Source organism: Branchiostoma belcheri, unplaced genomic scaffold, assembly GCF_001625305.1.
Source record: "Branchiostoma belcheri isolate BF01 breed outbred unplaced genomic scaffold, Haploidv18h27 scaffold1, whole genome shotgun sequence".
Lineage (NCBI taxonomy): Eukaryota > Metazoa > Chordata > Leptocardii > Amphioxiformes > Branchiostomatidae > Branchiostoma > Branchiostoma belcheri.
Genome location: NW_017802379.1, coordinates 1,362,095 through 1,383,479, shown reverse-complemented (window position 1 = coordinate 1,383,479; position 21,385 = coordinate 1,362,095). Strand labels below are relative to the sequence as shown.

The window sequence follows — 21,385 nt, the reverse complement described above, 5'->3', positions numbered from 1 at the left end:
GTGACAATGTGTCATATCTTTGCAGCCTTGTTTTTTTATTCGTAATCCTGCACTTAACCTTTATTCATTCTGATTATTCTGCACATCGCGCTTGTGGACGGGTTATTTTGTTAACGATATGGCTGATAGTTTGAAGGTGGACTTAGGTGGGGCATTGAATGACGTCATAGATGGTCATTATGTTGCATTAGCAAGGCATAGGTAATTGTTGTTTGCAGTGTTCACATCACATAGCAACGTTTATATTTCTTGATATTAATCTTGATACACAAGAATGAATGAGTCCTGTTGATGTGCATTAAAAAAAACTGCAAATGTGGAACATCCAGCAAGGTGAAGGTCAGCTGTGGGTGTATTCCTGAGGGAATATTCATAAATATCTGTACTCATAAGCAAGGATGTGGTATTGGTCATGGTTGAGGTCTTTACCATTTGATCAGTATGTGTATTTCATTGCCAAAATGGCTACCAACTTACAATCATTTCATAACCTACATGTAGAGGTATGCACAATACACAGATGCACATGGTCAAATCTGAAGTTAAACCACTGCGGAACAAGTTTATTATCCACAGACTCAGCATCTGTACGTAATGACTTCATTCTGTTCTAAACAGACATAAGTGGTGCTAACAGACTATACTGTATACTATTCTCTCTGAATGGATTTCCTCCCTTCTTACAAAAGTCTACTTACGTTAATATAATTTCTGTATGTGTGAATTGAGGGACACCTGTGCTTAAACCCTTCAGTAACACAGTCAATACTTCACCAGAAGTAAGTGTACATATTTAGCCCAATACAGTAAAAAGACACGTGACTACAGCTTGCAATTCTTAAGTCCTAGAAGACTGCTGCTGTGTGTTTTTTATTCTGTTAGTGTTAGTCTCAAGCCAAATGACTTTAATGGATATAGATATGACTTTCAAGATTTTGTAGTCACTTGGACTACATATCAACAATATTTTAGTCGTAGGAAAACAACTTGACAAATTAGTGATTTTTGCCTTCATTACCTTCTTTGCAATGTCTTTTACTTTCTATGCAATAGTTGCATATAATCTTTCTCAGAATGTGAAAAAAAACATTGACATGGTTCATATGTACACTGCGACTACAGAAATCATCAGATCACTACCACTGTCACTCAATATCATGCTAATTTCCTGTGAACTTCTCTTCTGGTTTAGGAGGTGGCAGGAGTTTGGTGACGACGCCGGTGCCGATGGTGTGGTTCCCGTCACGTAACGTGAATCTCTGTCCCGGCTCCATCACCATGGGGGTTCTCATGATCAGGGACAGGCTCGTGTCCTCACCGGGCATCACCATTTCCTAGGGGAAAAGCAACAATGACAATGAACTTTATTGCATATTCACGCCCTACATGGGCCAAATGCACTAAGTTAGATACATGTAACTCAGGTATAAGGGTAGGAGGAACAAGTGCTACATTGCTGTGTTACGTCTATATCTACAGGATCTCTTCTCTCTTTTTGAAAGATATATGAACAAATTTACATACTGTAGTGCTTGGATGTCATAAAGAATTTGTGATCGACATGTGACATCTAGATCTTGTGTCTGCTCAACTTACCACTTGGCCCTGTGACTAAATACTGCAACGTTTTTTAGTAGCAACTAAACAGGACTCAAACACTTTACATTGTGAAAAAGACTGAAAGAAAACCTAGGCAATCTATCCTTACCTTTCCCTCTGGCAGTGAGACTCGACATGCCATGTTCCATGTGTGGGAGAACATGACAGGGGTGTAAGTGTTGGTGAACGGGGTGCGACGACCACCTTCCTCTTTAGTCAGGATGTAAACCTACAGGGTAGTTAGAAATCATGAGAAAACAACAGTGTTGAGAGGTCTTTGGAAGGCCTTGGATGAAGCAGCAAAATCGCTGAGATCACAGAGTGCTGACAGCAAGACTTTTGAGAGGTCTGTCAAATCTATGGTCTCTAAAAAGTCTTGCCTTTGTAAAATCCCCACCTTTGCAAGCACTATATTTGCAACAATACTTTCCCAGTACCATACATAAAGACTGGTACAATGGCAAAGTGTGTAAAGCCTTGTAGTTAAACTTAAAACCTTAGTTCCATACCTGTGCCTGGACCTTCTCCTGTGGAGCGACAGAGCCAGGTTTACACAGCATGGTTCCCCTCCTCACATCTCCCTTCTTCACTCCCCTCACCAGGGCACCCAGACTGTCTCCTGCCTCTGCTCTGTCCAACTGCTGGTGGAACATCTCAATACCTGCAGAGAGGGGAGCATGTTTCAAAATGTTTTAAACATTTGGGAATGAATGGGAGGTTGGGTTTTGGTTGGCTAATGGTTAGGAGTAAGTCAGCAGTGGTCAAAGCATGGCTGGTGGTCAAATTTACTATATCTGCATAGCTGGTATAATGGCCCTTCCCTTTAACACACCAGCTGAATTTAACCATACTGTGAAATTTAAAGGGTTTATATTTTAAGTTTCTAAGTGGTTCTAAAGTTGAACTGTGAGAAGTGTACTTAGTAAGTGTAAGACCTCACCTGTGATGACAGTCTTCACGTTGACGCCGTATCCGATGATAAGTGCTGGGTCTCCCTTGTTGATAGTCCCACGGATCAGGGTACCGGTAACTACAGTGCCACGGCCTGGAGACAAACAAGTAATGTTATCAAATCAACTTCAAACTTCTGCAGCAGTAACATAGAAAGCCACTAGGGGCTCTATAATCCCACGTCCTTCATTTTGGCAACACCTACTCATATACCAACTACCATAAAGATCCATATGCTGACTACAAACAGAGTCAAACAGAAAGCATAACCTTTTTGGCAATGGTAATGATTTTTCTACAGTCAAGGTTTCCTTAACACTGTCTTTTTCTTTTAAGTGTTTCAAAATACGGACGTGAATAATTTCATTAGATTCCCAACCAGTGGGTTTTCACATCCAATGTTTTGGTGACTATCTGGTACCTTCTTTTGGGCAACAACTAGTTCTGATTTGTACTTCAGCTAGGTGTTGCTGCTGCAATATTACAAATGCAGAATTATTTAATACAAATGTTTTTTATTAGTTAAATATGTACCTGAGATGGAGTGGACCATCTCCACCGGCATCATGAAGGGCTTGTCCAGTTCGCGCTGGGGGAGGGGCAGGTAGTTGTCAACTGCCTCCAACAGCTTATTGATGGATGCCTCTCCAAGCTCTGAGTCCTTACCCTGTATACACAAATAACAAAAGAATGAGAGATGGAAGACTTTGCAACCTTACCTATACATGTATATTGGAAATTGCAGAAACACACACAAAGATACAGACACAAATGCAAGACAAACCCAATACTTCACTCCCATGGGATTCACAGTAGAACAAAAGAGAAAAAAAATCCATGTACAGCTACATTTGTATATAACCCCATGCCAGTACATGGACCAGTGCAGGTTAGGTGCAGGTAAGTATCAGACATATCTGCATAGCTACAATTTAACCTGCACTAGCCTGCATATACAATAATACAGGTGGTATATTTTGAGCTGATAAAATCATTCATGGAAGACATTTTCTCACCTCCAGAGCGTAGAGCGCGGAACCGACGATGAGTGGTACGTCGTCGCCAGGGTATCCGAACTCCGTGAGCAGCTCTCTCATCTCCATCTCCACCAGCTCCAGGGTATCACTGTCCACTACGTCTGCCTTGTTCACATACACCACGATGTGGGAGATACCAATCTGGGGAGGGGGGGTAAAATTTTCTTAGTATGAATGAAACTTTTGATTCATTGGTAGATGTTTAGGTTGACATCCCTTTCAGAGTTACAATTCCATGTACATACCTGGCATTAGTCAGTCAATGTGGTAGAGTATTTGTATCTACGTATGCCAGGTATACAGACTAGGTGTATAGTCAGGTATAGATTAGGTACACATACTATACCATACTGACTGATTGATGGACTCTAGCATGCGAAGGGTCAAAATCAATATGATCCTTGTGCATGTTGCAGTAACTAATTTACAGAACTGTTGTGTTATGAGAAAGTTTACCACTTATACAGTACTAGCACACACAGACCTGTTTGGCCAGTAGTAGATGTTCCCTGGTCTGAGGCATGCACCCGTCTGTAGCTGCCACCACCAGGATGGCTCCGTCCATCTGTGCTGTACCCGTGATCATGTTCTGTAACACGAAGTATGGAAAGTTACAAAACTGACTTTCTGGAAAGGCAATGAACTGTACATGATAAAACCTTGTACTGTGGACCTATGCTGTGAAACTGCTGAGAGACAGAACCTAAAAAGGGGCAGTAGAAGCCACCTATTTGCATCATCGATTCGTTAGAGGGTTTTAGCCAAATAACCCAAGGAACACAAGCAGCTGCAGCACTGATGGTGGAAAGTATGTAGGGGCATGGGTGCAATGCATGGTTGACTGATTATTTTGTCTTTATCAGTTTATCAATTTCGTTACACTTTCTCTATGCACTCTCACGTTTATGAAAAGCATACATATTATTACATTGCACTTTTATTAGGCCTTACAAGAACAGGAAAGACCAGTGCCTACCTTGATATAATCTGCGTGCCCTGGACAGTCCACATGTCCGTAGTGCCTGTTCTCTGTGGTGTACTCCACGTGGGTCTGGTTAATGGTGATGCCGCGTGCCTTCTCCTCAGGAGCACGGTCAATCTCATCGTACTTCCTGTACTCCGCTCCTCCCTGGGCAGCAAGCACTGTAACAGTGGAGACGGGGAAAAATTATGATACGAGTCTTTTTTCTCCTTTACACATTACTAAACATGGAACCATTCTCAAAATACAGAAATTGACTTGCCATGTCAATACCTTGCCTTACCTTCAGACAAACTGACATAAAAAGCAAATGGATTAAACAAAACATGAAAAATAATAATCACCAGGGTGTTTTAGGTTGCCCTCTCACACTCAACAGTTACTCAATTATACTTGGTTTCTTAACCACCTGACAATGTTGTAAGTTTGTTGCCTAGTGTACATCTCAGTAGGGTACAAGGAATATAAAATATATTCTGCTTGTCTGTGTGACTGTGTCCCTCGTACCTTTAGTAATGGCTGCAGTCAGCGTGGTTTTGCCGTGATCTACGTGGCCAATGGTTCCGATGTTGATGTGCGGCTTGTCTCGGACAAACTTCTTGGGCTCCGCAGCCATTGTTCTGGCCGACAGCGGGGACAGTCTGGTCGGCAGAAGCCATGCCTGAAACAGACACAAGTGGAAAAATTTCTCAATAACACTGTTACTCCTTTTGGCATTATATATTCATATATATATCTTTAATTTCTTTCCTGTAAAATTGTAAAATATTAATTTACAGCATCAACTTAACTTGTTCAAGGGGGAAATAAAGAATGATGGTATTATACCATGGACATTGGACAATATATTGGGGTGTCCTTTAATGTATATACAGTATTCTGACGAACATACTAGGAAATAGTTTTAAATCAAATTATGAAAATTGAAAACATATTTGATTGCTTGTCATATAATTATAATATAAACATAAGTTAGTGACTTACTGTTGCACGTTCTGTACAAAGTCTGGATATGGAACTTTTCAGAGCTGAAAAAGAGGAAAATGCATAAAATGTTAGGACCTCGAACGGGACAATTAAGTTTGCATTTGAAAAGGTTATTAATTACAAATCACAGTGACAACTCATGATTTTTGCAAAGGTCAAGCCTGATCTGGTAGTTTTGACGTTCCAGAAAATACGTACTTCTTTGCCTCCAACTTTTTAACACATAGAAAATTTGCAATAAGTTAACATTTTCTTCTGTTAAGGAACTTAAACAATCTATTGACAACAACTGGTATTTTATAACATCATGACACAAATTTTGCAAGCATGGCCTAGGCCGCGCCTTGCAAAATTTTGACCACGTGAGGTTGGAAAACACTGGCTTTGTCTTAAAAATTAACGTTGCATCTGTTCTGACACTTGATGTTATACATCGCGTATAGTTTCTACATCCTTCGGTGACAGTGTGGGATAAAATACTGCGTGAAATACGGAGAAAATCACCTGGATTGCCGCAAACCAACTTCCCAAACGTGACGAGACCCGCCATCTTTTCCCGATTTTACACCAGACCGCATGCGCTGTAGGCTTACCGGAAGTGCAGGCGGGGTCACTAGAGGTGACCGGAAAACATCGTGGAAAGGTACAAATGTTTGGATAGGGAAAAAAATTAATTGATGAGTAATGTAAATCACACAAAAATCATAATTATCATACTATTTAATTAGAATTATTTACAAATTATATATTAGTGTTGTACAATGTCTTTTGAACTTTTTAAGACTGTTAAAAATAAACAGAAAAGCACCCATGGTAGGTCTTTACTGCTGTCATCCCCATAAAATAGTGTATTCGTCCACTCCAAATATCGTCCTTCAAACCAAAGTTGGGCACAGGAAAACAGCTGAATCTCGAACTTTTATTCCATATTGGTGAGTTCATTTTTAAACCTGACATTCATGAAGAAAGACAGGGTTATCTGACTGACGGACTGTACGTGGAATTCTTTTGACTGCTGTCTGACATTACTTTTTAAATCTTGCGTAACAGTGGGGAGGGGGGCATGCATGTTCACCCCGATTTTGTGTCAAAATTTGGGTCAATTGTTGGCAGCCCTAGCCCCTTGCAGCCTTTATAATCATATATATTGCCACACACATATGGTTGAAATATACAGACCCATCCTATCAAATATGTTCTGTTCTTGTCAATTTATTAGCGTCTTTGAAGTGTGTATACTGTGTAGCTCCCTGTAGCAGACGACGTTTTGTTGCATAAACCGTTACATCATCGATGGGGCAGGCAGTATCTATGACATTTTGGCCTTCAGTTTCATAACCTGCAGTTTTGTAACACAAGCAGCATAGCTTAAAAGCTTTCCAGTTCAAAAATATTCTCACTCTCCTTCCAGACTACACTGCTGCTGCTACCCAAAGGCTTTGCCTGGCCTGGCCTTGGAGGATTATAAATGAACCAGTAGGCACACTGACACACCCAGAGCACAATGGCGGGCATAGGGATTGTGGTTCTCCGGCGAGCCATGAGCACGGAGTCCAAGCGGATGGTGGACCGGTTCATCCGTGTGGACCACGCCGGGGAGGTGGGGGCCAACTACATCTACCGTGGGCAGATGGCAGTACTGGGCAACACAGAGGTGGGACATTGTTACCTTAGCCAGGTATCCAGTCTATCGTGGTTGGGACAGGCTGTCTTGGGGGCTCAAAAAAACCTACCGGGGAACCTAGTTCAGGCGGGTGGGGAAGAGCTTCAAAATCCACCCCATTCATGATAGACTGGATACCAAGTTATGTTATCTTTACTTTAGCCTCTACCAGGCTTCAAAGGGGGCTGAAAAGAGTAGAAATTCGCCAAATAGACAGATAACATTTCATGGGAGTTGGTCCGCTAAAGGATAATACAGTTAGCTGCTCCAGCTACTCTTTCCAGCTACCGGGCTTCAAAGGTGGCTGGAAAACCAGATAACATGCCAGGGGAGTTGGTTCACTATTTAGAAGTACAGCAAACTGTACTTCTTTAGCAGACCATGTTGTCTGTTGATTGGGCCTCTTTCCAGCAACTTCACTGGCATGTTATCTGTCGATTTGGCCAGTTGGTCTATTTCCAGCCACTTCTGAAGCCTGGTAGAGGTTATTGTTACCTCCATTAAAACATTAGCCAGGAGTCCATCCTTGTTCAATAGCTTTAGTCCCCTTCCCAAGATTCACTACCCCATTCTTAGTGGCCTGCTAATAAAAAGGAGTACAATTGGAGCAGCTAGCCTCCCTGCCCTTTGAATGGGGGGGTTCTTTAAACTGGTTGAGGGGACCTCGAGCGCCGTGGGCGCGAGGTTCCTAGGGGGGTCCGGGGGCATGCTCCCCCAGAAAATTTTGAAAAATGAACCTTCTAAAATGGCATTTCGTGCATTTTTGAGAGGATTTCCAAGAAAAAATCAGAGATAAATTTTTATTCAATGACAAAGGGAGCAGTTTTTCTACGATTCCAGTCCATCTTTTCAAGAAAAATCTTGGACCTTTACATAAAAAGTGGACCAAAAGTGGACCTTTACNTAAAAAGTGGACCAAAAGTGGACCTTTGAGCCGTGTGGGGGGGTTCTTCCCGAACCCCCGAACCCCCCCTGGCTACGGGCATGAGGTACAGTGTGCATCTCACATCCATTTTTCTCTTTCAGGTTGGCCGGGTGATCCAGCGGATGTGGGACCAGGAGAAGGAACACATGGCCAAGTTTGAGGAGCTGATCCCTCAGCACAGAGTCAGGCCAACTGTGCTGCTGCCCATCTGGAATGTAGCAGGGTTTGTACTAGGTATGGCACCTGTTGTTGCTATGGTGGCTTTTCTATCCATGTTTACAAACTTTGACCAGTTTGGTGCAATGAAAACAGGGAATGTTACCCCTTTATAAACTGTATAAAGATACATGAGAGTGCTCATACACTATTCTGTATTTGTAAAGTCCATATATAACAAATAAGTTGCTCATTTATCAAGCTTCTTCTAAAGACAGGCCAAGTTAGAAAGAGGAGTGAGTTACATGAATATTAAAAATTGCTTCTTGTTGTTTTTTGTGTGCCAAATATTAGTGTATGTTTTGCCATCTCTCATTGGTTACAACATCTTTTAATAAATTGTAGTTTGCATACTAGTAACTTTCTCAACTCCGGATGTTTTTGACATATTACAGGTGCTGGGACTGCCCTGTTGGGTAAGGAAGGTGCCATGGCGTGTACTGTAGCTGTGGAGGACAGTATAGTAGAACACTACAACAACCAGATCAGAGCTCTGGTCGAGGATGACCCAGAAAAACACAAGGAACTCTTAGAAGTCATCAAGAAATTTCGTGACGAGGAACTTGAGCATCATGACATGGGACTGGAGCATGATGCAGAGGCAGCTCCTGCATATCAAACCCTGACTAATGTCATCAAAGGAGGGTGTAAGGCTGCTATCTGGCTATCAGAGAGGATCTAGGGGGTTGGTTTTTGTATTTGTACTGTAAGAGTAAGCAGAACTGGGCTTGTTGTTGTTCAAACATAGACTAATGTCAAGAAGAGACTCATCATTGACTGACCGGAAAGAAGCAGGTGTTGGCGTAAAAATTAGCAACCTTGGCTTGAATATAAATTATATTTTGCCAAGCTTAAGTTCCTCAATATTGATCAAAGGATGTTTCCATGTTGATGTAACACTGAAATTCCTCAAACAAGAACTAGTTGTCTGATGGACTGCATTATGTTCAATTGTTGAACATAAGCATTGTTGATATTTATTTGAACATTGCTTTGTGCAAAATGTATTCCCTTTTCAACTTCATACATTAAAAGGATCATACAAACATTTTCTGTATTCAGTTCTATTTTGAACCTTTATTCAAGCACAGGATCAAACCATCTGACATGTGAATTTTCCCTCTTGATACTAACATAGGATAGAGCTTTTAGCTAGAGCAATAAATAGATATGAATCATATCTACCAAATTGAATTCTTTTTCCCATCATAAAATGATTGTCTCAAAATAAAATAAAAATACAATGAAATTTTTGTGGCATACATTTTGTTGATTCCGAATAATAAAACAAAGGAATCTGATAGAATGAATCTAAGAAGTCAACATAGTATTTCTTTCACAACAGAAACATAGGACTCTCTATATAAACATGTATGACCTTAATGGAGGGACAGTAAAAATCAATACAGTACAACAAACATCGGAAGACCATTTCTTTCATTGCAATTTTTCATTATGGAAGCCGATCAATAAACTCAGAGTCAACGTGGCAAGACCATTTTTCATTATTGAGCCGATACGTACATTCATCTTTTAGATTAGCTATCATAAGAGAGGATATTAACCATATATGATGCCACATATTACAGACATGAGAATATTTAAACATGCTCTGTACAGCATGTCAGCTCATCTGTTATCTCCGTAACATGTACATTTGTACATGTATTAATATCAAAACAAATTGCACTAAAATGGCAAATTTATACAACTAAAACACAAGTCTGCATCTGCAAAGCTTTCCCCATTAAGTCATAAATAATTGCATATAAGGCAACTGCAATGGTAACAAGTTAACTGGTACAATATAATCATGAGGCACAGTGAAGGCATACAGTTCACAATAGCAATAGTGCAAGGCTGCAAGCTATTGAGCATTACTTTTTCCACAAGGTTTTTTTTCGACCTGATGATCATATTATCAACTCTGACATGGTCTAGGTACAGAAAATTTATCATTGACATTTTATAAAAATTATTCACAGATGACTAGTCATCACACAATTGTTTATTCCCACACAATATATAAAGACTTCAATTTCACTTCCTAGCCTTCTTCTTCTTGTTAAACATTGTGAGCATTTTCCATAAAATTGTGCCAGCATGTACATTTTGTACTTTAATTTGTTGATTATAAAATTTCTCACTAGAACCTAACCAAATAAAATGAAATTTAAGTTTCAATCAACATTTTTACACCTGGTTCTCTGCACACTCAAAATTCTATCCTATCTAACATTGTACATGATACATACATGTATGTTCATAGGTGCAACAAGGCTGACAATGGCTACCAGTTCACAATCATAATGATCAGCAAGGTACATACATGTGTACATCTGGAGACAATGTGCAAAATACTCCTAATTCAATTCAGTACCTGCTTGATTGTTTGTTTCTTAAATGCAGAGGAATTTGCATGGAAACGAAAGACTGAAAAGAGACAACATTAAAATAAGGAAAAAGAAAATGGTGCAACTTTTTAAAAACTGGCATTGAGAAGCCACCTCTTTTTTCCTCAATTTACTTATGACACAGGTCATGACATGATATCAGTAAAAATTTTCAAACAGTTCTTTGTGAAATTCGTTGACACTTTGGGCAGGAATCCTTCTCACTGGGGAAGCAGTCCCTGTGGTACACGGTCGAGCACTTGTCACACACGTGCACGCTGACATCAAAGGGGAACAGCACGTCTGAGTCCTCACACAACTCACAAATAAACCCCTTCCCCTGGCATGTCGGGCAGTCCAACTTGATGTGGTGCGCGTAGCCTACGTGGATGTTCGTAAGCTCGTCTAAAAGGTTTCCACTCTCCGTCTCACACAAGTCATTCAGCGAGTACATGTCGGATGTCTCCACGAAGTGCTGCCTCTCCTTCAGCTGGAGGAGCAGTTTCTGCTCCAGGGCGACGCGACATGAGATGAAGTAGTTCTTCATGAGTAGGATCTCCCTGCGCAGCTTCCTGACATGGTCCAGCTCCTCCACACGGCTGAACAGCTGAGGGTTGGACTCCTGAGGGTTCAGCAGGGGCTTGTAGAACACCAACTGCAGGTACTGCTTTGACTGCCTCGCAACCTGGGGGAAAGGGAGAAAAACAAACGGTAAAAAAAGTTACTCCAACCTTGAATCAATAGTATTGAATGTTTTGTATTGACTCAATACTACAACTTACAGTACAGTACAGAACTCAGAAATAATTAAATAATGTGCTTGAAAGCTTGTTCAAAGCACTTAGTCTTAGGCAGCTAAAATGAAGAACAGAACTAGTTATTATGGAAAATGGCAGGGTTTTCTAGCCTGATTACCAAACCTATTTTAGCTCCCGAGTCCTACATCCTCTTTGGCTAAGGGTTTTCATTAAATGGTCTTATAGGCTTTATAATGACAACCCCCACTTACAAATAAACATTCCAAGTATCATGGCTACTGATGTCAACAATTATACATGGGACTTGAGATACCCAGATGCACATCACACACTTTGGTAGTTACTAGATTCCCACCTTGCATGGCTGGAAGTCCCAGTTGTGCATGGCGCGTGCAGGGATGACTGCCGTGTCGTTCCAGTGACAGGATGTGCAGTAGTACTGTCCCGTGTAGTCACACTGTCGCATCTCTGTGTCACGGTACAACTGCACTCTGCAGTCTCCACATCTGGATTGGTGTGGGGAAAAATACAGTTGTTTCAAGCCAAGTCAATCACTGGAATCTGTGTACCATTAGACTTTTACTGTAATGTTTTGCTTAGCCTACATTTTTGCACGAAATTTTCAGTACAATGACTGCAACATAATTTCCTTTCTTAATTTTAGTCTAAATCTATCATCCTTTGCTATAACAGTCTTGCTCTTTTTTTTAATTACAACCATACTGACTCAGAGCTCCAGGTCACAACTCTTGGTCTATGACTTTTAACACCGATATTGAGTTGACGACATTGCTTGCCCAACAACAATACAATGCACACAGTTATCTCACCTGTACTTTTGCCTGGAGATGCCCACTTCAGGACAGATCTGCAGTATCAGCTGTGAGGACCCCAGCTTGGTTCCTGCACACACCCTGGTCAGCTGGTTCAGACACTTGCCATGGCAGTGGCAGCCGCAGCCCTTACACCCGTACCAGGTCTGCAGCATGCCCCAGATCAGGTTATTGCACTGTTCACAGCTGTACTTCACACTCTTCCCCTGCCTCTTCTTAAACTTGTGTCCCAGGATAACCTTTACGTTTGGTTCCTCCTCCACTTTGCTGTCTTCTATTTCTACCAGATTTAGGCGCAGCTGCGTGATCTTCCTTATAAGACTGCGTCGTTTGTCGCTGTGAGGAGGCTCTGCTAAGATCAGATCCTTGCAGTTCTCAATGGACTGCTCCAGTTCTTCCACCCTGGACATGCCAAAGTAGCCGTCAGGTCGGGAGAAGTGATCCTCGGTCAGACCCAGGGCAGCGTTTGCCAGCTCCTCGTCAATGTCTGTGTCGTGTGTGGTGTATGACTCGGGCCACGATTCGCTGTCATCGCTGGACTTGGACGAGGTTCGGTCGGATTTCGACACGGGGCCGTGGGACCCCGAACTGCCGCTGTTGGCTCTGAGTTCTTTTGCAATGGGAGAGTTTTCTGGAGGGGTGTTGGCAAACCTGTCTTCATCGATAACAATGTCACGGTCAAACGGATTAAACCTCCCGGAGCCCTCTCCCTGAAGGGCGTCTGTCGACAACACCTCATCTGAAATCCCACTGTCCACAGGGCTACTCGCAACAGCCCTCCTCTGCTTTGAGCGGACAACAAGAACATCACTGGGTCTTCCAGGTTTTTGCTGTTCTGAAACTTCTGACATAAAAGCATTTGGAGAAGATTCATGTACACTGTCATTTGTAAGATTTTTAGGGTCTTCCTCCCCTCTTTCTGCACCATTTTCTACTGTTCTTGCCATCTCCTGGCTACTAGATATCCCATTCTCTTCACAGATATCTTGAAGAGCCTTACTGGATGGAGAAACACTCTGTAACACTGGTGTTGAGGCCAGCCTTGCCTGAACAAATGTTGGGTTTTCTTCATCTGATGATTCTCCATCTTGCTGGCCCATGGAGAATGTGATGACAGCTGCTTCTGTCTCAATCTGTAAAAATGTCAATCCACAGAAATAGGACATGAGCATGAGTATTTTGTGTGTTGGAAAAATTGGAAATTAACTTCTATGCAAGTAATATTTCACAGCAAGATGCTTCCTGCTTCGTTACATAGAGAGTTTCAAATCAGATGTAAGGTTTTAACCTTTTTTTGTAAATTTTTAGCTGTTTTTGCCATTATCAAGTACCTAACAGTAAATACTGAACAAATATCACGTCACTTGAAGAACGTACAATACAAGCTAAAGGACTAACAAAACATGCTGAAGCCATACATGTGTGAATTAATTAACGGTTTATCCCTCCAATGGTCAATAGAATTCATGAGATTACCTCTAAGTAGGGCTGATAGGAGCTTTGAAACAGTTTTTGACTGATTAATTGAGCTGTCATTTATGCATGATTTTATCTCACATACAAATTCCGTATTCATAACATTTACAAATTATACTTGTCACCATGAAAGTTTAACTATGTTGAAGATGACATCACAAAGGAAAAATCAACATATATTTCCCTGTGTTCAAGATTCAGCCATTTCACAGCAGCATTTATTGGCAAACAGGTCTTTAAATTCATTGTTCTAGAACAGAGAAGGTCAGAACACTTGGGCTGATGCACAATGAATAATTTATAACGAGTTCCCAGGATGTGAAGCCATACATTTATGCATGTATCTATGGGTGGGCCTTTGACAACTTTTTGTCACACATTTGTGAACTATAAACAAACCGTTGACAACAATGGGCTTAAATCTGCATGATGATGTCCCCCACCCAACAACTGACCCGCCCATCTGGGGCATAAACAATCAGACGACAAACTCGATCAACGACGTGATTCGATCAATGACCTCAAGTACATGTACCTTTTTTTTTTTGGCAAATCATTACCTAAGTTTTTGGATTGAAAAACGCCGGTAACACCAGCGTGGACTACGACACTAACTGCACAAGACCTTTAACCAACTGGGTCAAAAATGATTATGCAAGACTACAACAAATAGATAACATGAACAGCAGACCGGATATAATTTGTTGTGAGAACCATAATGTTGTTAGATAATTTCATTCCCAGCAATATGATCTGACAAGATAAACGTAACTTAATGTTTTAACGACTGAAAAGATGACAGCGGTGAAGCATAGTTACCTGTCTGATCGGCGATCCGGCCTCCCTCCGTAACTTTGACGTGATATCGTCATCGCCACCGGCGGCGGTCATCAGTTCAGACGACAGGACCATTTTCGCGCGCCGCGTTCGCGACGATCTCGGCTTTACTGAAGGATCGGAAGACATCGTTGAGATCCAGGTTTCCCTCCACGCCTGTTACATGTCGTTGGTCACGATTTTATGGGGAAGGAAGGAAGCCGCGCGGCAAAAATTATTGTGATGTTTTTAGCGGCCTCTTCCGCCATTTTTGGCAGACGGTCACAAGGGAAAGGATAGTCCACTGCTTTATAGGGGTGCTTTTCATAAAATATTTGACTAGGGATTCAGTATGTACACTTTTATGCATGAAATTCATAGCCTCTAGATAAATTCAATAGAATCAAGAGTTTGTTTGCGACTTTTACATTACCAATACTACACAAAGTACAAGTTCATAAAGTATTTATAACGCACCTAATCATACAGTAGACTGTCCTCTTGACCTTCTGACCTATGTAACAAGGAACATGGCTGCCTTGCGGAGCGTTTCTCTCCGTGTTGGACGTATTTGTCGCTGTTCGAACAGAATTACTGTGTCTAGAAGAAATCTCAGTGAACAAACATCTTCAGATGAGACTGATAAAGAAGAAGGAACGGAGAGGTCAACTCATTTTGGCTTCGAATCCATCAATGAAAGTGAGAAAACCGGAAAAGGTTTGTCCCATCATGATACCTTGATACCTTGATACCGTCTACAGTCGAGTAAGGCTTCTTCCCGCCTGTTGTGGACTGGTCTTAGATCATGTCATTTTTTTGAAATCATAGCTTACATGTGGTCTTAGTTATATAAGCTATGAAAGGTATATAATAGATATTGTCATATATTCTACTGCTGGAATAGATAACTGCTCAGATTTTGATATAATGACAATGTGCAAATTGATGAATATATCATGTGATCCTGTTGAATGATGATGATGTAGATAGTGATGAGAGGATGTGCTAAAGGATGCTGAGCATGTCCATGTGTTCCACCGTCATTTTTCTTCCTACATGCCTTAATGATAAGCGGCTAATAAAAATGGGGGTAATCTAGCTTTGGTTACCTTCCAAACCTCATCAGTATACCCAAGTATACCCAGAATCAACACAACAAGTTGATGTTGGTTAACCACAAAGACGTATAATAACGGTATATAGTATACGTTGTAAACGTCCTTGATATAGCTATAACGTTATATGTATTTCTATATATTGACAGTTCATGAGGTGTTTTCCAACGTGGCGTCCAAGTATGACATAATGAACGATGCGATGAGCCTGGGTGTCCATCGCCTGTGGAAGGACAGGTTCATGCAGGTGTTGGACCCACTGCCTGGCACCAGGCTACTGGACGTGGCAGGGGGAACAGGTAGGCTTCAATATGACTTTGTTTGATAATCTACAAGCAGATGTTTGGATTTTTGTATGCCCTCATCTTATATGTCATATGTATATAGGTCTTTCACACATGGTAATGTTTTTAAATTAAGCTGAATGAATTATCAAAGCCAGCATGTACCGGTAACAGAGAAATACAGCAGTCCTACCTCTTATTATTAGGTTACTTATGTTACCAAGGTCAAGGACGTTGAACGTCCTTGATGTTAATAGTACTAGCTGCCTATATACTGTAACTATAACTGCCAGTATACTGTATCTGATACAAATTTGGTGCCAATAAAGCTACTTAGCACAAAGACAAACAAAAAGATTAACATATTCTCATTTCTAAAAATTTACATGTCATACATGACATCATAATTCATATATGATTACAGGTGACATAGCTTTTAGATTCGTCAACTGGATAAAACAGAAGGAACAGCAGCGGAGAAAGACCTCAGGAGCAGAGTTCAGACTGAACCCACTAGAGACAGATGAATCAGGGAGTGACACAGGGCTTCCCTCTGCTGAGGACTATTTGTACAGTGAGCAGAGAGGAGACCTGTCAGACACAGAGGAGAAAAAAGACTCAAAAGTGATCATTTGTGACATAAACCAGTCCATGTTGGAAGTCGGAAAGGAAAGAGCCAAGAAGTTGGGCTTGGAAGATGGTAAGACAAACTAACATGCCCTTTTCTGCTACCACATATGAATTGCAATTTGGTCCCAAAAACATTACTAACAATTTCAATGTAATTCGTATATGGTAATATTATAGTTTGAGACATAACCCTGATCAGTTACCAATTTCTCTTCTGTTTGCATCCCTTCTTCCCAGACCTTGTATGGGTGACAGGTAATGCAGAGGAACTGCCCTTTCCTGATAATTCTGTAGATGCCTACACCATTGCATTCGGCATCAGGAATGTCACACACATAGAAAAGGTAGTCATTTTTAAGTTTCCCTTTTCCTTGTACTAGTATTTGTAGGGTTTAGGTTCTCTTATTTATCTAAGATCTATTTATCAATGCTCTTTCTGATATTCATATTTTTAGCAACAAAAGGATGGAAATGAATTTATTATTCATCTGTTGTTAAACTAGATAGTGGGTGTGAGAGTGAGTTTAGCCAAAGAACTAAAACAGAATCCTGTTGTGTGTCTGTCTCCATACAGGCATTATGTGAGGCCTACAGAGTGCTGACCCCAGGAGGCAGGTTTCTGTGTCTGGAGTTCAGCCAGGTGTCCAACCCTCTCATCAGCAGGTCAGTAGGCACTACATAACACAAGTCACTACATAACACGAGGAGCTTCTAAACATTTGCTAGCTCAAATCAAAAGCAGTGTATTAGGGATTATTAGGAGTGGCTAACTGTATGTGTTTCTGATCTATGTGGATGTGTGCAATCTCTGATTGATTGCATTTTTGTTTCTTTAGGCCACACCAATTTAATTCCTTGGTTAACGGATTTTTCTAGAAAAATAATGGAGCGGGCGGGTGAAAAAAAATAAAAATAAAAACAGGCCTAGGCATCCTATTATGGCCCAAAACGGTACCATAGGAGCCATAAAATCAACACACCAGGGTGGTTCAAAATTTAAACAATGAATTTTTAACTTTTAATGATACCACTGCATTGAAAGATGTAATAACTGTAACAACTAGGATGAAAAGGTCTGTTTTCAACTGTTCAGGGCAAGATATGACCATTTTGCAGTTGATTCTGGATTTTTATTTTTATTTGCAAATCAGAAAAAAATGAAGCGGCGAATCCGTTAACCAAGAAATTAAATTGGTGTGGCCTTATACATACAGGTTTCAATCAACCTTAATGATTTTATTTTTATTCTTAGCAAGGGTAGCTACACTAATTAGGAAGGGTGTTCTTTTCAATACATGTATGTGAATCTTAAGGTTTAATTTAAGAAACCTTCTTTGGGTTTATGATCACCCAATATCACGTTGAAACTTCTAAAATGGTGCCCTTGGCTAACCTAGATTCCAGCTTTTAGCTCTTACAGGCTAGCCTTTGACAATTGGAAAATATATTTTCAAATGTAAGCTGACTTGTCCCGCATGTGTTCTATATCAATATCAGTAGCTGGCAGAAATTGAAATTGATTGCGGAGAATGTGTTCAAAGGAAGTCTTCTACCAGCTCTGACAGCAAATCAATGTTGTTCCCCCAGTGTGTATGACCTGTACTCCTTCCAAGTGATCCCTGTCCTGGGAGAGGTGATAGCATCAGACTGGAAGTCCTATCAGTACCTCGTGGAGAGCATCAGGAGGTTCCCTAACCAGGTTAGACTAGCGGTGTTGTCACCTCCTAATAGTGATATGACCAAGCAGATGTTGGGGTAGAAGATTTTAATGTCAGACTAGTGTGAAAGCAATCCAAGTCAGATCTTGTACTAGTTTTAGAGATTGGCAGATAGAAAATGTAATCTGCTTGGAGATTATGATTTGGTTCTGAAATACTAGTACGCCCAAGGCCACTACCAAGGGTAACATAAAAATGGATGCAAGTTTGGCACATGGCCAGCCTAGTTCCAAGAAATGATCAGCCATTGAAATATCATCCCTGTAGGCATGCAAATTTCTTAAACACTGTGACATACACGACTTTTACCCTGTTTGAGTGATATGTCCCACAAATTTACTGGGAGTAGATGTTGTGTGTTTATATGTCAGTCATAAGATTTAGCTGATTCCTGGTATTCTATTTTACAGGAGGATTTTGCAGAGATGATTCGGGAGGCAGGTTTTCGGATGGTGACCTATGATAATTTGACCTCTGGTGTTGCTGCAATTCACAGTGGGTTCAAGATCTGAGTATTCATCTACTGAAACCTTCAGAATCAATGGCTAATATCTCCTATTCATAATAGAGTAATCTGTCACTGCTGTAAGGTCATTGCAACAGCTGTTATTTGATGCCTACAAATGTGTTTGTGATGTACATGCAGTGTATTGACTGAAACTACTGAGAGATGACAAAAACAGATTGTTTCTTGATATACATATATTTTGTATTTTCAAGTTTACATAGTGACAAATCTAGCGCATCTTGTAACAATACATATAGCCAAGGAATATAACGAGTTTTAGTGGAAAATACAAGAATAAGAACAGAAAATAAATATCTTTGCTTCTTCTCCGCAAGATGTGACCCTTCTCAGTGTGATCCTGTCGAGAGTGGCTGGAAAGATCTGGTAGGTAATTTGTTCAAAGAAGGCTAATTATATTTGAGGATAGTCTGATTAGTAAGGGGGCCTTCATGCAGAGTTCTGGCTACAGTATTGATTGATTAAGCTAGTGCCAGCACAGCTGATCAGCCCACAGTTCTTGATTCTCCACTGTTGTGGAGCCACCACCCCTCACACCCTGCGGTGCCTCAGCAGCCCTCTATCCAGACTTGAAGAGCAGGACAGCCACTTGGCCTAGGTAGAAATAGATGAAGTGCTTGGTCTCGTGTGTGACGTAGCTGCCGAAGTTGCGCCCGACGATGCAGTGCCAGGTGGGGTTGTACTTCTTGTCGAACTCCTTCTTGATGAAGGCGGCGATGTCCTTCTCGATGTTGTACTTCTCCAGCGCCTGGGTGGCACAGTCCACCGCGTCCTGCTGCATCTCCTCGGACATGTCCGCATTCTTGATCACGGCCTTCCTGTCAGACATGTTTGGTCCTGCACAGAAAACACAATCACTGGATTATTGACTGACCTCAACAACAGGACTTTCACAACTCTTGACTTCATCTGGAGTGGCTATGATGTAATATTTCTGAACAATGCAAAATAGTCTCAAGTACCAGCAGTTTACAGAAAGAAAGCACTCAGATGGTCTCTAAATTTGGTCTGGTGAGCTGATTAGTTTGGTGTTTTGAAGAACGTTTTTCCATAAACCCTGAGAGGGTCGGAGAAAAAGCACCTGTTGTCCCGTTCTAGATGGCTCATATTACCCCTGCCTGGCACCTGTTATGGAAGTGTCCATTAGAACTGAGTGGGACAAGTGCCACACACACTTCATCATTTGGAAGACCAGAAGCCCTGCCGTACAGTACGTGTCAGCTGTGTGATCATTCATCAGAATGTGACCCAAATTTGTAGGAAGGAAAGATCTGGTAGGGATGAGCATCCCGGGTATGTTAAACTGGTCGTCCGGGCCACGCCTCCAGGGGATTAAAGGCATAGACTTCATCTACTGGTCTATGCAAAGCATGTGACGCGATACGTTTGCCCCGAGGCTTAGTAGCAGATTCTGATCAGAAGCAATTATTTAACGGCTCTATTTTATGAGCTACTCTGGTATTACGTTCAGTTTCTTTCAAAGGCCCCATAAAATGAGGTAATCAAACAAGTACAAGTGGTTGCTATAGTAAATATCATCAAACAAACAAACGCAAAGGTGAAAATTCTTATTATAAGAATTTCATCCCCAAGGCCTTTTGTGAGATGACAGTTGCTACTAGTTTGAAAATGTGTTCTTGTCAAGGCGAAATATAAGTTGGACCTAATTTTTGTCCGTTAGACTTTTAATTTTTAAACTCGCCACGAATGAATAATATTTGAGTTTCTCATTTCGCATGCCGAGTCAAGCATGACAACAAGCACAAAACACTAGTAACGGTCTCTGAAAAACTTCTCTGACTTGTCAGTTCAAACAGTATCATTTCATGCATCAAGAGACAGGCGGCAAGAAATACAGACATGATTTTTGGTATTTGGCTGAGTGCGTACGTGACTGTCTTTGACTTTTAGTTTTAGAATAAAACCCAACGCTGTTTCTACGTTACCACAAGCCAAATCATTCAAAGGCCTTCCAACACACGTGAGAGGTTGTCAGCACCCATTTGCAAGCTGACTCGCCTTAATTTTCCACAAGAAAGCAGAGGGAACTTACCTTTTTTGCTATGAGTCTCCGGGATGAAGAAAAGTGCGTGTTGTCTCTGTGAGTGACTTGTTGGGAGTGTCAACTGTTTCCCCGCAACAGACTGCTTAGTTTGCCGCCGTCTGGGGAACTCAAGCGGGACATGAGTTCGGCATCTTGCTGGTAGGGGTTGCAAAGTTATAAAAGTTTTGAAAAAAGTTCAAAAATAGATAAAACGTGCTGTATTTTATTAGATAACATCTTATAAAGTAATATATTTTATGTTTATTGGTAAATTTTGTTTTTATTTTGTCTACTGAGTTCAACAATTATCGTAAAAATCAAAAGTCACCCACTAAGAATTGTGAAAAATGTATTCGTCCAAAGGTACCTGACCCATCTCATTTTTGGTTGGTCAATTTTTTTGGATCAGCTAACATGTCATTGGTCGATTTT

At 41.0% G+C, this 21,385-nt stretch overlaps 5 protein-coding genes across 6 annotated transcripts; 2 read left to right on the top strand and 3 right to left on the bottom strand.

Annotated features, from left to right (window-relative positions):
- Positions 1-539: 539 nt before the first annotated feature.
- On the bottom strand, positions 540-6,151 carry LOC109463741 (elongation factor Tu, mitochondrial-like). Its single transcript, XM_019760592.1, has 11 exons — positions 6,061-6,151; positions 5,554-5,597; positions 5,077-5,230; positions 4,564-4,730; positions 4,072-4,176; positions 3,567-3,728; positions 3,085-3,217; positions 2,540-2,644; positions 2,109-2,260; positions 1,709-1,828; positions 540-1,334 (listed from the first exon to the last, which is right to left on the bottom strand). Exons 1-11 carry the CDS (start codon positions 6,104-6,106, stop codon positions 1,161-1,163), a joined length of 1,362 nt encoding a protein of 453 aa, XP_019616151.1. The 5' UTR covers positions 6,107-6,151; the 3' UTR covers positions 540-1,160.
- Positions 6,152-6,985: 834 nt separating this feature from the next.
- On the top strand, positions 6,986-9,408 carry LOC109463625 (5-demethoxyubiquinone hydroxylase, mitochondrial-like). Its single transcript, XM_019760487.1, has 3 exons — positions 6,986-7,210; positions 8,246-8,378; positions 8,756-9,408. Exons 1-3 carry the CDS (start codon positions 7,061-7,063, stop codon positions 9,040-9,042), a joined length of 570 nt encoding a protein of 189 aa, XP_019616046.1. The 5' UTR covers positions 6,986-7,060; the 3' UTR covers positions 9,043-9,408.
- A 40-nt stretch (positions 9,409-9,448) lies between these two features.
- Positions 9,449-14,919, bottom strand: LOC109463333 (differentially expressed in FDCP 8 homolog B-like). The gene is made up of 4 exons (XM_019760110.1): positions 14,640-14,919; positions 12,342-13,477; positions 11,867-12,017; positions 9,449-11,438 (listed from the first exon to the last, which is right to left on the bottom strand). Exons 1-4 carry the CDS (start codon positions 14,784-14,786, stop codon positions 10,926-10,928), a joined length of 1,947 nt encoding a protein of 648 aa, XP_019615669.1. The 5' UTR covers positions 14,787-14,919; the 3' UTR covers positions 9,449-10,925.
- Positions 14,920-15,137: 218 nt separating this feature from the next.
- On the top strand, positions 15,138-19,227 carry LOC109463476 (2-methoxy-6-polyprenyl-1,4-benzoquinol methylase, mitochondrial-like). Its single transcript, XM_019760317.1, has 7 exons — positions 15,138-15,353; positions 15,901-16,050; positions 16,460-16,735; positions 16,903-17,009; positions 17,240-17,328; positions 18,253-18,364; positions 18,794-19,227. The coding sequence occupies exons 1-7, from the start codon at positions 15,167-15,169 to the stop codon at positions 18,893-18,895; spliced, it is 1,023 nt and encodes a 340-aa protein (XP_019615876.1). The 5' UTR covers positions 15,138-15,166; the 3' UTR covers positions 18,896-19,227.
- Positions 19,071-21,349, bottom strand: LOC109463669 (dynein light chain 2, cytoplasmic). Of its 2 annotated transcripts, XM_019760525.1 has the most exons (3): positions 21,286-21,349; positions 20,963-21,109; positions 19,071-19,746 (listed from the first exon to the last, which is right to left on the bottom strand). In XM_019760525.1, exons 1-3 carry the CDS (start codon positions 21,332-21,334, stop codon positions 19,469-19,471), a joined length of 474 nt encoding a protein of 157 aa, XP_019616084.1. In that variant the 5' UTR covers positions 21,335-21,349; the 3' UTR covers positions 19,071-19,468. The 2 variants fall into 2 exon arrangements, with proteins under 2 accessions (XP_019616084.1, XP_019616090.1); XM_019760531.1 differs by lacking the exon at positions 21,286-21,349 and having other exon boundaries at positions 19,071-19,748; positions 20,966-21,082.
- Positions 21,350-21,385: the final 36 nt, after the last annotated feature.

Coding starts and splice junctions, on each gene's coding strand:
- LOC109463669 (XM_019760525.1), bottom strand. CDS start 21,334: ATGAGATGGGTCAGGTACCTTTGGACGAATACATTTTTCACAATTCTT. Junction 21,110..21,285: donor TACATTTTTCACAATTCTTA/GTGGGTGACTTT, acceptor AACCCCTACCAG/CAAGATGCCGAACTCATGTC. Junction 19,747..20,962: donor GGAGACTCATAGCAAAAAAG/GTAAGTTCCCTC, acceptor TTTTCTGTGCAG/GACCAAACATGTCTGACAGG.
- LOC109463333 (XM_019760110.1), bottom strand. CDS start 14,786: ATGTCTTCCGATCCTTCAGTAAAGCCGAGATCGTCGCGAACGCGGCGC. Junction 13,478..14,639: donor CCGGATCGCCGATCAGACAG/GTAACTATGCTT, acceptor ACATTTTTACAG/ATTGAGACAGAAGCAGCTGT. Junction 12,018..12,341: donor ATCTCCAGGCAAAAGTACAG/GTGAGATAACTG, acceptor ACACCAATCCAG/ATGTGGAGACTGCAGAGTGC.
- LOC109463476 (XM_019760317.1), top strand. CDS start 15,167: ATGGCTGCCTTGCGGAGCGTTTCTCTCCGTGTTGGACGTATTTGTCGC. Junction 16,051..16,459: donor GGACGTGGCAGGGGGAACAG/GTAGGCTTCAAT, acceptor ATATGATTACAG/GTGACATAGCTTTTAGATTC. Junction 17,329..18,252: donor TCCAACCCTCTCATCAGCAG/GTCAGTAGGCAC, acceptor TTGTTCCCCCAG/TGTGTATGACCTGTACTCCT.
- LOC109463625 (XM_019760487.1), top strand. CDS start 7,061: ATGGCGGGCATAGGGATTGTGGTTCTCCGGCGAGCCATGAGCACGGAG. Junction 7,211..8,245: donor CAGTACTGGGCAACACAGAG/GTGGGACATTGT, acceptor TTTCTCTTTCAG/GTTGGCCGGGTGATCCAGCG. Junction 8,379..8,755: donor TGTAGCAGGGTTTGTACTAG/GTATGGCACCTG, acceptor GACATATTACAG/GTGCTGGGACTGCCCTGTTG.
- LOC109463741 (XM_019760592.1), bottom strand. CDS start 6,106: ATGGCGGGTCTCGTCACGTTTGGGAAGTTGGTTTGCGGCAATCCAG. Junction 3,218..3,566: donor CCGCGCTCTACGCTCTGGAG/GTGAGAAAATGT, acceptor TTGTGTATACAG/GGTAAGGACTCAGAGCTTGG. Junction 2,645..3,084: donor GATGGTCCACTCCATCTCAG/GTACATATTTAA, acceptor GTTTGTCTCCAG/GCCGTGGCACTGTAGTTACC.